At 44.5% G+C, this 12077-nt stretch overlaps 1 protein-coding gene across 1 annotated transcript in view; it reads right to left on the bottom strand.

Moving 5' to 3' along the window:
* Window positions 1–2901: 2901 nt before the first annotated feature.
* The window catches only part of snrkb (SNF related kinase b), a 121812-nt gene continuing 112636 nt past the window's right edge, over window positions 2902–12077 (bottom strand). Inside the window, exons 5-6 of the mRNA XM_073069812.1 lie at window positions 7999–8142; window positions 2902–4698 (exon numbers count right to left, since the gene is read on the bottom strand). Coding sequence (XP_072925913.1) covers window positions 3633–4698; window positions 7999–8142 — 1210 coding nt within the window. The 3' untranslated portion in view covers window positions 2902–3632. The remainder of the gene's footprint in view (window positions 4699–7998; window positions 8143–12077) is intronic.

The following is a 12077-nucleotide window of genomic DNA, read 5'->3' as shown; positions in this document are numbered from 1 at the left end:
TTAAAGGTGAAACTTACAAGAAAAATGCAACAAAGTAGGACACATACAAAGACAATGATGAGAGTGACACAGCATTGTGTAGCCTTGAGGTTTACAGTATGAAATTAGTGACAGGCAAGCAATATGACTCACACCAGAAGTGAACAGAAAATTAATTAAAATGTTATTAGATACTGGGTCAGCTGTTTCAGTCATGCCACAAAATGAGTCTGAACAGTGTTTCAAACATTGAAGCCTGCAGGTATCCAATTAAGAACTTATACTGGAGAGAAGATAACTCCTGTGGGAATGACATCAGGACATCCATAACAGTAAAGTACAATAACCAAAAAGCCACCCTGAGCTTACATGTGGTACAAACAGGACCAAGAGTATAGTGAGAATGTGATTGGCTGAGACAACTACCATTTGACTGGAGATCCCAATTTGCATGCAAGGAAGCCGAACTGAAAGCAATTTAAGAAATACACTGGATAATGACAAACTGACATCATGCTGAACACCATGAATCGTTGCCAAACAGAGGACAAACAGAGCGCATATTGGACCAAGGAAGGACCATGCTGCCAGAGGAAGTGTGGGAGTGATGAAAGCAGTGGTCTGACTGCAATAGTTTTTGTAGGCAACATATCTGAGAAAACTTCTGATATGTTAAGCAGGCAGTTACTTGTGAAATGTGGCTTGGTTTTAAGCTGGAAGAGTAGTTCAAGGAGCTTCAGGGAAGTTGCAAGCATTCGACTTTTGTGAGTATAAGGAATCAGATTCTACTCTGCGTGCATTAAGGTTACTGCATGAGCTTCAAGAGGGAGACAATAAGCTGCTTGTAGAAGTAGATGTAAAGACCAAAGCCCAGCTGGATGAATGGAAACCCAAAAAGAAAGGGGTTGATGGGGATTCAAAAACAGAAGATTTGTCAGGTGATGTTGTGGATGAGGAAATAAAGAGGAGAGATCGGATCATTGAGGGAGTAATAGAGGGAATAATAAGAGAATACTCCGGTGAACTAAATAAACCTTCACAAGATCAAGATGTACAAACTAGAAAATAATGGAAGGAGAAGAAAGATGGCTACTGCTATCAGAACCACTTCCTGCAGACTCAAAAGTCAACTCCTACAACCACACAGAGCAGGCCTCAGAACCTGGGATAGTTTTCACAGCTACAAGTCTCACTGGTCAAGCAAATTGACCTCCCTTGTCAGGAAAAACATGAGTAAGAAATCTTCCACGATGATTAAATCTTTAGACCTGAATGGGACAATTCTGTGTTGTGGATGCCTGTATAGTAGTTATATTATATAGTATATTGTGTATAGTTGAAATGCATTCTCTATTGAGTTGGAATTTATGGCTAAGCAGGGAGTGTTGTGTATTTGATATTTCGGTAATCTTGTAGATATATTGTTAGTTTAAGCATTTCTGTTCATTTGCATAATTCATCAGTGGTTATAAGTGAAACCCTGCTGGTTTCCTTGGCTGTGCAAGCTGAGGGAAGACACACTCCAGTCCTGCCAACACTGGGTAATAACCTATGAACAGTTCTCCCCAATGTCTTCTCTCCTCATCTCCCGCCCAACAAAACTCCAAGACCAACTTTAGTGGCCCTCACCAAAAAAACCTTCCCCCAGTTCCACCATCCTGATTGGATGGCCCACATTCCTCATTATCCCTCATCTTCAACAATAACCCAAACAGGCTGGAAGCAGAACAAACAGCTCTTACAGAACTGCTAAATGAAATACCCACAGCAGAACAGTAAAGATGTGAACCAGGGCATTACATATGTATAAATATGTTAATTGCATATGTCATACACTACCACGTGATACCCGCATGCCTCACTTAAAGTAAAAGCGAAGCCAGACCTGTATACCTGGACTCCCTGCATCTTCCTATGAATTAGTTTAATGTTTTGAAGTTACAAAATGTAACACTTTGGCCTGTCTAGTCCAAGTTGACCTGATCTTCTTGCCTTGTCCTATCTACTTGTACTCAGACAATATCCCTCCAAGCCACTCTCATTCATGTCCCTATCCGAAATTCTCTGGCTCATTGGTTAATTGGCCAGTGTAAAATACACATTGATCGGAGAACCAGAGGAAGCTGATGGGCACGTGAGCGAACTACAGAGAAGTAACAGTGTGGAAAAGGGATTAACAGATTTCTTTGAGAGCCAGCACACATATCTTACACTGTCATATATTTCATAGCCTTACATGTTGTTGTGAAGTACACAACAAGATAGTATTAGATAGTGGACATAAAACCCTCAACATTATTTCAAAAGAAGCCATGGTGCTAAATATTTCGGTGTTTAGTCATTTCTTCTGAGCATTTGAGGATATCACGCAGTAGATAAGCACTTTGGTGCTCACACTCTTACATGCTTACCTGAATATTGGTCTGAAGGGAAGCCGTAGAAATGACAATGTTTCACTTTATTATGAACATTTGCAAAATGGCTATTTCAACACTGCAGTGACTAGCGCAATCACTCAACAGCACCAGCGATCGATTCTCGGCACTGTCTCTGAGGAGTTTGTACATTCTTCCCGTGACCATGAGGGCTCCCTCTGGTTTCCACCCACATTCCAAAGACATATGGACAGGGTTCGTGAGCAAGCTCTCCTGGAGCCAGAAGCATAACAATCCTTGTGGGCTGCCCCCACCCTGCAGGTACACTCCTCAGGCTGTGCTGGCCGTTGATGCAGAATGACGCATTTCACTGTACGTTTTATCGTACATGTGATGGTAAAGCTAATTGTTGGAGCTCTTGATCGTGGTTAATTTCATTGTATTCTGTCACTTTCCAAAGCCCACTTGTGTCAGAATGAGAGGTGAGGTTCACTCGACGATAAAGAGCCTCACTTTGTGTGCACAAAACAAAACAGACCCACGAAAATTATTCTGCAAACACACGATGGTTCTTTTTAATAGAAAGGTGACAATGAAAGGGGTACACTTAATATGCAAAAACACTTCAGCTACCAGCCCCAGGGCAGCAGATGGACTTGGTGCCTTGTTATAGAACATACACCAGTAGGTCTCGCAAACAACAACTCTTCGACTAACGGCGAACTAATCTGGAAGTGTAAGCTGGGATCGTGGGTCTGGGTCCGTGCCCGAAGCGTACAAACACCACGTAACTAGAACTTGGGTCCCAGTATGGAAGGGATGGTTTTCACAAGTCAGATGTTCTAAAATACATTATAAAAGACAGAGACTCGCTTTGCACCTTGTTACAACCCAGACAGAAGCACCAAATTGTATTTAGCTTATACCCGTTATTTAGTTAGAATTAAAAGAGCTGATATTCCATCTTCACACACTGGGTGGAGAGACCAGGTCCTCAGCGCTAATCTGGGTGGGTGCTGCGCACGGCTGTCCCCACCCCGTTGATGGTCAGAGGTCACCCTGGCCTCCACGGCAGGATGGACAACCCCAGGGAGGGTGCAGCAATTAACAACCTTCAAAGACCATCCATTCCAACCCTCTTTACTTCCGTGACACCCTTTTCTGCAAAATATGATACATATTTACAACCAGCATGTGCACACGTGCACACACTCACACACACACACACACACACACACGCGCGCACACACATCCACAGTATATAATTTAAAAAAAACATTAAATTACATGACAACAATTGAACTGTCCAAAAGAGAGGAGATTCTCTTTCGAGTTTGGTTTTATCTTAAAGGAAAGGGCTTTCTCACAGAGTGGAATCTGCAGTATCCTATCTCTGATATTTACATTCTTTGACCTGCCTGTGTCAAATTTATTCACAGGGTCTGCATTGCTGTCGAAGCACGCACTGTCATTTGGTAACCCACTGGTCTCAGCAATATGGTCAAACAAGTGCTTTGGACTTTCCAGACTTGGGCCCTCGTCTTTCTGAAGTGACTGTAGTTTTCCCTTTGCTAAGTGCGTGTTAGGCAGCCTGGGCACAGTGGGTTCAATGCCCTTCCCCTCTCGGGCAGCCAGACACTGGCGGGTATGCGGGCAAGGGGGCAGCTTCTCGGCGCTGAGGTCAGTGACGGTGGCAGGCACTCTGCCGACGCCCTTGCTGGTGCTGTTGTTGTTGCTTTCATTCATCAGGTTGATGGGCCTGTTCCCGAAGTAATGCGGGAGCTGTTCGGATTTCCCGGCCCACCTACTGCAACAGAGTGGTCCCACTGAACCTCTGACTTCAACCGAGGAGCTCCTAACCTCGGCTGATCGCTGACAGCTCCACGTGTCAGGAAAGAGTTTGCTACCAAGCCCCTGCTTGGAACAACCCGAGGTGGTGATGCTGTTATCCTCTCGGCTGCTGGCATGGCGTGGAGTTTCCTTCACACAAAGGCATGGTGCAGTCTTAACCTCCACCTGAGGCTCCTCCTCCGCCTCCTCTTCATCTTCTTCACTGATCTGCTGAAGGACGGACGCATTCTTTGGCATGACGGACGTTTCTAGTGAAGATCGGAGGAGGATTCTCATTGGCGACGGGTTATCTTCTGCGTTGCTTGCGAGTTTCACGATATCCTTTGCATTACTGGTCACAGTCTTCTCCGCCTCCTTCGGTGCACTTTCTAGGGGCTTTGTCAGTCCCTTCGTGCCTGCAGAATGCTTTATCGAAAACGAACTGTGCGTTTCACCCAAGGGGCCCCTGTCAACGGTATCCCTGAAGCCACCAACTGGTGCTGACAGAGAGGGCCTGAATCAGAGAGAGAGGACAAGGAAGGTTAGAATTGAGAAAGTTTCTGTAAGCGATAAAGAACAAGATATATCTGTACAGTCAATAACACGCTCGATACCTGAAACATATCATTGCACCGCTGAACAAGGAGGGATAGCTCCCTCTTTAGTAGTTTATTTCCTGTTTGGTTGGGTTTGACAATTCAATCGTATCGACTGCCGAGCAGTGAGGAACAGAAACCTTTCAAACACCAGAGATTCTGCAGACGCAGGAAAGCCAGGGCAACACACACCAAATGCTGGAGGAACTCAGCAGACCAAGCAGCATCTCTGGAGAGGATTGAACATTTGGGCCAAGTCACTTCATCAGGACTGAGTATGAAATGAAGATTTTACAATTTAGGACACCAACAGTGTGAGATAAAATTATGTCATATTCCACTTTGTGGAGAAATATTCCCCATTCTTTAAAAGTCAGATGAATTCCTGCAATAACAAATACCCATTGCATTCACCAAGCAACCCCGTGAACACAGGTATTGATCCAGGTCTATTAATAATTAGTCGAGATTGGCCATTTTATGTCATAGACTTAGAATCTCACAGCATTGGTGTGACTTAAACTCCAACCAAGTGGTTTGGTGAAAGAACAGGCATTTCACAAGCTCTTTGTTTCAAATACCTGCTACCACAAAACAACCAAGTCCATGACATATGTCAGTGATAATAAACCTGAATCTGAATTCTGAATCTTTCAAGACGAGAGATCAAGTGTAGACGTGGTCTTCTGATTCATTGAAGTTAATAGTTTTTGCTGATGTTTAGCTTGATAACTGTATTGGTTTGGAAACTTTATTAGCAGAGACATGCAGTGCCATCAAGCAATGCATCTTTGCTAACATGTATTGCGTTGTACGATCAATGCTAGAGAGGTAGGGTCCAGGTGTGAAGAAATGACAGAACTGCCCACCATTAACACAGAGACTCAGGTTTACTCTAGGAGTATCCTTGATAAAAGCCAGGCAACCTGAATCTGGTCTGTTACATTGGTGGGTGCGTGAACTGGGAGGTTTGAAAAGAGCACAATTGCCTTATGGGTGGAAAAGTCCTAATTCAGAACACCAAGAACAGTTGGAGAAGCAAATTAATTACCTGCAACTCAATGGGAGCCTACCCTCAGTGGCCACTTTATTAGGTACACCTGCCCATTAGTGCAAATATCTAATTAGCCAATCATGTGGCAGCAACTTGATGTACAAGAGCATGTGGGCATGGTTAAGAGGTTCATACCAGATGTCAGAATCGGGAAGAAATGTGATCCAAGTGCCTTTACAGTGGAATGATTGCTGGTGCCAGACAGGGTGGTTTGAGTATCTCAGAAACTGCTGATCTCCTGGGACTTTCACGCACAACAGTCTCTAGAGTTTACAGAGAATGGTGCAAAACAAAACATCCTGTGAGCAACAGTTCTGTGGGTGAAAACATCTCGTTATTGAGAAAGGTCGGAGGAGAATGGCCAGACTGGTTCAAGCTGACAGGAAGGTGACAGTAGCTCAAATAACCACATATTACAACAGTGGTGTGCAGGAGAGCATCTCTGAATGCACAACACGTCGAACCTTGAAGTGGATGAGCGACAGCCACACTGGGTTACACTCCTGTACCTAATAACGTGGCCACTGAGTGTAGATTCAAGCAGCAGAGGTGCAATGGTATTGCCTTCCCAGATAGAATGCTTCCAGCTCACAGGGAGTCTGGCTCCCTGGGCTGAGCTGCTCAACTGAGGAGGCAAGTACCTCACAACCCTCACGTGTAGCAGTGGATGAATGGAGCCGGGTGTGGTAAATGGGATGTACGGACACGATGGGCTGAAGGGTCGGTTTCAGTCCTGGTGACTGAATCACTTTTGTTCAGCATGGGGAGAGAGGCAAGTATGTGGTGTCTGGTCATAGACTGACCAGTGACCTCACTGAACGGCTTATAGGCTCCAGGGGCTAAAGGTCAACTCCTGATCCTATTAGTTCTTATTTGCCTCCTCGTGGGATGACAACATTGGTAAGGTATCAGTTAACTTCGTGACCCACACACTAATAAACATACTGCAGATTTTAATCCGTCAGTTGTTTCAACCTCTGTTGAAGGATTTCAGGTCTGGCAATATCAATGGAGAGGAATAAACAGTTGACATTTCAGGCTGAGACCCTTCATCAGGAGCTGATGAAGGTCATTGGGGGCAGCTGGGGGGGGGGAAAACTGGGGTATCATCACCAGGACCTGATGAAGGACGGGGGGGGGGAAACGGGGGGTATCATCACCAGGACCTGATGAAGGACGGGGGGGGGGGGGAAATGGGGGTATCATCACCAGGACCTGATGAAGGATGGGGGGGGGGGGAAACGGGGGGTATCATCACCAGGACCTGATGAAGGACGGGGGGGGGAAACGGGGGGTATCATCACCAGGACCTGATGAAGGATGGGGGGGGGGAAACGGGGGTATCATCACCAGGACCTGATGAAGGACGGGGGGGGGGGGGAAATGGGGGTATCATCACCAGGACCTGATGAAGGTCATTGGGGACGGTGGGGGGGGGGGGGGGTAAATGGGGGTATCATCACCAGGACCTGATGAAGGTCATTGGGGACGGTGCGGGGGGGGTAAATGGGGGTATCATCACCAGGACCTGATGAAGGTCATTGGGGACGGTGCGGGGGGGGTAAATGGGGGTATCATCACCAGGACCTGATGAAGGACGGGGGGGGGGGGGAATGGGGGTATCATCACCAGGACCTGATGAAGGACGGGGGGTCGGAAACGGGGGTATCATCACCAGGACCTGATGAAGGTCATTGGGGATGGTGGGGGGGGGGAATGGGGGTATCATCACCAGGACCTGATGAAGGACGGTGGGGGGAGGGTAAATGGGGGTATCATCACCAGGACCTGATGAAGGTCATTGGGGATGGTGGGGGGGGGTAAATGGGGGTATCATCACCAGGACCTGATGAAGGTCATTGGGGATGGTGGGGGTGGGGGGGAAACCAGGACCTGATGAAGTACATTGGGGACGGTGGGGGAAATGGGGGTATCATCACCAGTACCTGATGAAGGACATTAGGGGCAGGGGGACGTCAGTGTGTCATCATCAGGACCAAATGAGGGGTCTCAACCTGCAATGTTGACTGTTAGTTCTACTCCACAGAGGCTGCCTGGCCAGCTGAGTTCTTCCTGCATTTTGTGTGTGTTGCTCTGGATTTCCAGCACCTGCAGAGTCTCTTGTGCTAATGTCGAAGGACTTGCTTTGTGAATTCTCCATTACCTGCATGGCACATGGGAGTTCCAGCCGTCATCTAGACTGAGGCTGCGACTCTGGGTCTGTTTCTCCTGCTTCTCCCTCAGGATCCTCTCCGCCAGCAGGAAGTAGCTGGCTGTGATGTGATTGTACTTGTCAGCTTCCAGTGCCCTGTAACAGAGGAAATCATACATAACTACTGGGCAAAAAGGCCCAAGAGAACAGGAACATAACCTTGCCCTCGGTCCCATTGGAAAACTTATTCTTTAGACAAGGGTGACTTCATAGGTGTTTAGAACTTCATGAAGGAGTATTGATAAAATCATAGTCTTTTCCCCAGTGTTAGGGAGTTCAAAACTAGGCAGCACAGATACAGAATCCCAGGAACGAAAGAGTTAATGTATGAGGAGTGTTTGATTGCTATGGGTCTGTACTCGCTAGTTTGTGAGTATACAGTGTCTCATTGAAACCCATTGAATATTGAAAGGCCCAGACAGAGTGGATGTTTCCCATAATGGGGGGGTCTAAGGTCAGAGGACATAGCCTCAGAATAGGATGCCCCTTTAGAATAGATGGGGAGGAATTTCTTTAATTCACCACAGAGGGAGGTGAATCTGTGGAATTCATTGCCATAGATGGTTGTGGAGCCCAAGTTGTTGTATATTTATAAGCTGAGATCTATAGATTCCTGATTAGAAGCCAAAGGTTATGGGGAGAAAGCAGGAGAATGGGGTTGAGAGGGATAATAAATCAGCCATGATGGAATGTAGGAGATGACTCGATGGGCCAAATGGCCTAATTCTGCTCTCTGTTATATGTGACTTTAGGCCTGATCATGCCCTTGGCAAATTGTGCATGTTTGGTTTTATAAGAAGAGAGAGATTTAAAAGCGACCCAAGAGGTAACTCTTTTTTTACACAGTATCTGGAAAGAGCTGCCAGAGGAAGTGTTCAGGGTGAATACAATTGTAACGTATATGAGGCATTTGGATAGCTACATGGAGTGGAGGGTTATGGGCTGATTGCCAGCAACCAGCAGGGAAGATGCTGTGGTAGCACAAACAAGTTGGGCCAAAGGGCCTATTTCCATACACTATTACTCTATGACAAAGGGCCATACTGGGTCAACAGATTTGTTCATCAAGTGGGATGCAAAGACTTACACACATTGGCACATCAGGAGTTCCAGTTCAACATATGTGTGTGCTGATTGAAGTCAAAGGCTCGTCAAAGAAGCTTAAAAAGGTTCACGTATCTGCTTTCAGGGAAGGATATCTGGTCAAAGGCAGGGTCTGGCCTCCCAACACTCTAAAATGCCCCCTGAAATCAGCTGTTCACAAAAGGATGCACAATTTGCTAGGATTTACCATGTGCACCAATAGACCACATTCTTACAAAATACATTAGGGGAAACTGGCTTGAACAGATAAATTTAACTGCAATTTTATCTTCCCACACAAGTATCTTAATCATACACAATCTCCACCATCATAATTCTCAATCTCTGCCTTTCTGTCTCTGCAGTTATTAGTTCTCTTCCTGAAATTAAGCTGCAGAAATTGCTCAGCTCCAGTCTTCTTTTCCAATCATCATGCAATTGAAATCAAAACCCAGCATTATCTAACGCTCAATATGCATCACAGGCTCTTATGAACTTTCTTACTGTCCGAGTAATAGACTTATGACCTTTCATCGAATTGAAATCGGACCCAACGCCTCATAAGGACTTCCCCCATATTTCCAGTAGCAATATGGTGGAGGGTAATTGGGGCCGGGTTTCTAAGTTTCATTCTTTTCAATTTCAACAAAAATAAAGATACACCACCATATCAGTGACTAATTGCCTCTCCTTCTGGCTGCTATGCCTCCCTGATGCCTGACTGAAGCTACCCTTTAATGTACATTCATGCACGCATGACCCGCACCATCTTCAAATTTCAAAATTCAACGTAAACTTATTTTCCAAGTACGTATATGTCATACAACCCTGAGATTCACTTTCTTCTGTACATTCACAGTCATAGATGTTAGAAAAATGGTGGGTTATGAAGGGTTAGATCTTAGAGTAGGTTAAGAGGTCAGCACTGTAGTGTATTTAGTATTTCAGTAATATTTAAGGAATATTGTAAATATATTGTTTGATTAAGCATTCTGTTATTTACATAATTCAGTACAGATTATACGTATGAAGTACGCGAATGGCATATGACATTCCGTCACCATGTCATATGTACACGCCTCACTAAAAAGAGCAAGGAGAAAAATATCTAAGTAGACAATACATATCCTGGTCTCCGTGTTTTTTTTAAAATTAGCTTTATGTTTTGGAATTATAAAACTTAACAGTGGTGACGAGGAAGTTTTAAAGCAAACCTTAGACAACTCCCTACTTGCTGAAGGGCAGCAAGTTTTTCTTCAGAAGGGGACAGATGCGCTCGAGTTAAGGGAAAACGGCAGAAAACGGATGAAATCAACAAGTGATGAGTTCAGCCTTGGATTCATAAACAGTGTGTGCTGGCTATTAATAATGATAAATTTAAAAAAAGCTGAAATGACTGGCTATATTGGAAAGATAGACAAATTTGATTGTACAGCAGATAAACAGATAACTGGATGATGTACACTGAATGAATTGAGTAGTATTTTGAAGCAAATTAAACAGCCAATGAAAAATGAGTGCTATGGTTGGAAGAGCATACAGTTTGCTTAGAAGCTTAAGTGCTCCAACCAATCCAGCCGAAATGAGCTTTGCTGATATTGTAAGGTAATGCAGGAACACTTACAACCAAAACCATTGTTGATTGCAGAATGCTTTAAGTTTCATAAACAGAATCAAAAGGAAGGCAAGTCCATTTCAGGTTGCATGGCTGAATTTAAGAAATTGTCTGAGCACTGTCAGTTCAATAATGGGCTTAATGATGCTCTGAAAGGTCATTTAGTTTGTGGAATCTTACAAGAAAGCATTGAGAAACAGCTCCCAACTGAAACACAACTTACATTTTAGAAAGCAATTGAAATAGCTGTATCTATGGAAACACCAGCCAGAGATACAATTAAGTTGCAGTCAGGAAGAAAAGCGAACATAAAGAAAATTGCAAAGTCTAAGCAGAAACCTAGCCAGCTGAACAAAATGCATTTTACCATTGCGACAGGGGCTCAGATACATCACACCAATGCAGGTTTAAAGGTGAAACTTTAAAGGTGAAACTAATAACAGAAAAGCAATATGGCTTTCACAAGAAGTGAACTGCAAATTAATTAAAATGGAATTGGGCACTAGCTCAGCTGTTTCACTCATTCCACAAAATGAGTTTGAACGGAATTTCAAAGATAGTGAACTGAAGCCTGCAGATATTCAACTAAGAACATACTGGAGAAAAGATAACTCCTGCGGGAATGATATTCGTAACAGTGAAATACAACAACAAACAAGCCATCTCAGGCTTGGATATGGTAACAACAGGAGGGCCGGCACTGTGGGTTCACAATTAGCTGAGAAAACTAACGGACATGCAACACCCCCTGCAACAGAGTCAACTGGAAGCAAATTAAGAATGGTACTGGATGATGCCACAACAGTGTTCAAGGGTGGCACTGGAAAACTGAAACATATCAAAGGTAAAATAGTGTTAAATGAAAATGCCACACCCATAACCAAGTCTTACAAAGCCCATCGGTTCCTTAGCCCATCTGTGATAAAGCAGTCAGTGAGCTAGATTATATGGAGGCTGAAGGAATTCTTTCCAAGTTTGAATGGAGACCGAATTGCTGATTTGGAAAAGGCAAAAGGAGGAGGTCTCATGAACACGTAACAGTCAAATGCTGTCCATTCTATTTACTTAGTGTGTTCCTCTCCATGACCCTGACTGCAGTTTACAGCAGCCGACTATAATCAAGTGCTTGAGATACTGCATAGTGCCATCTCCAAATGAGAACGAGTCCATCCCAACACATTTCAAATCATAGTCGGGGACTTGAACTAGGCCTGTTTGAAGAAAACCTGCACAATTAGGATTAGCAGAGAACCTGTGGCACCAGAAGCCCCAACATACGAGACCACTCTTATATTCCATGCCCAGTCTGCATTTCGGTAAATCGGATCTCTTG

This window comes from Hemitrygon akajei, chromosome 17 (genome assembly GCF_048418815.1).
Source record: "Hemitrygon akajei chromosome 17, sHemAka1.3, whole genome shotgun sequence".
NCBI classification, from domain to species: Eukaryota; Metazoa; Chordata; class Chondrichthyes; order Myliobatiformes; family Dasyatidae; genus Hemitrygon; species Hemitrygon akajei.
This window is presented reverse-complemented; position numbering and strand designations above follow the sequence as displayed.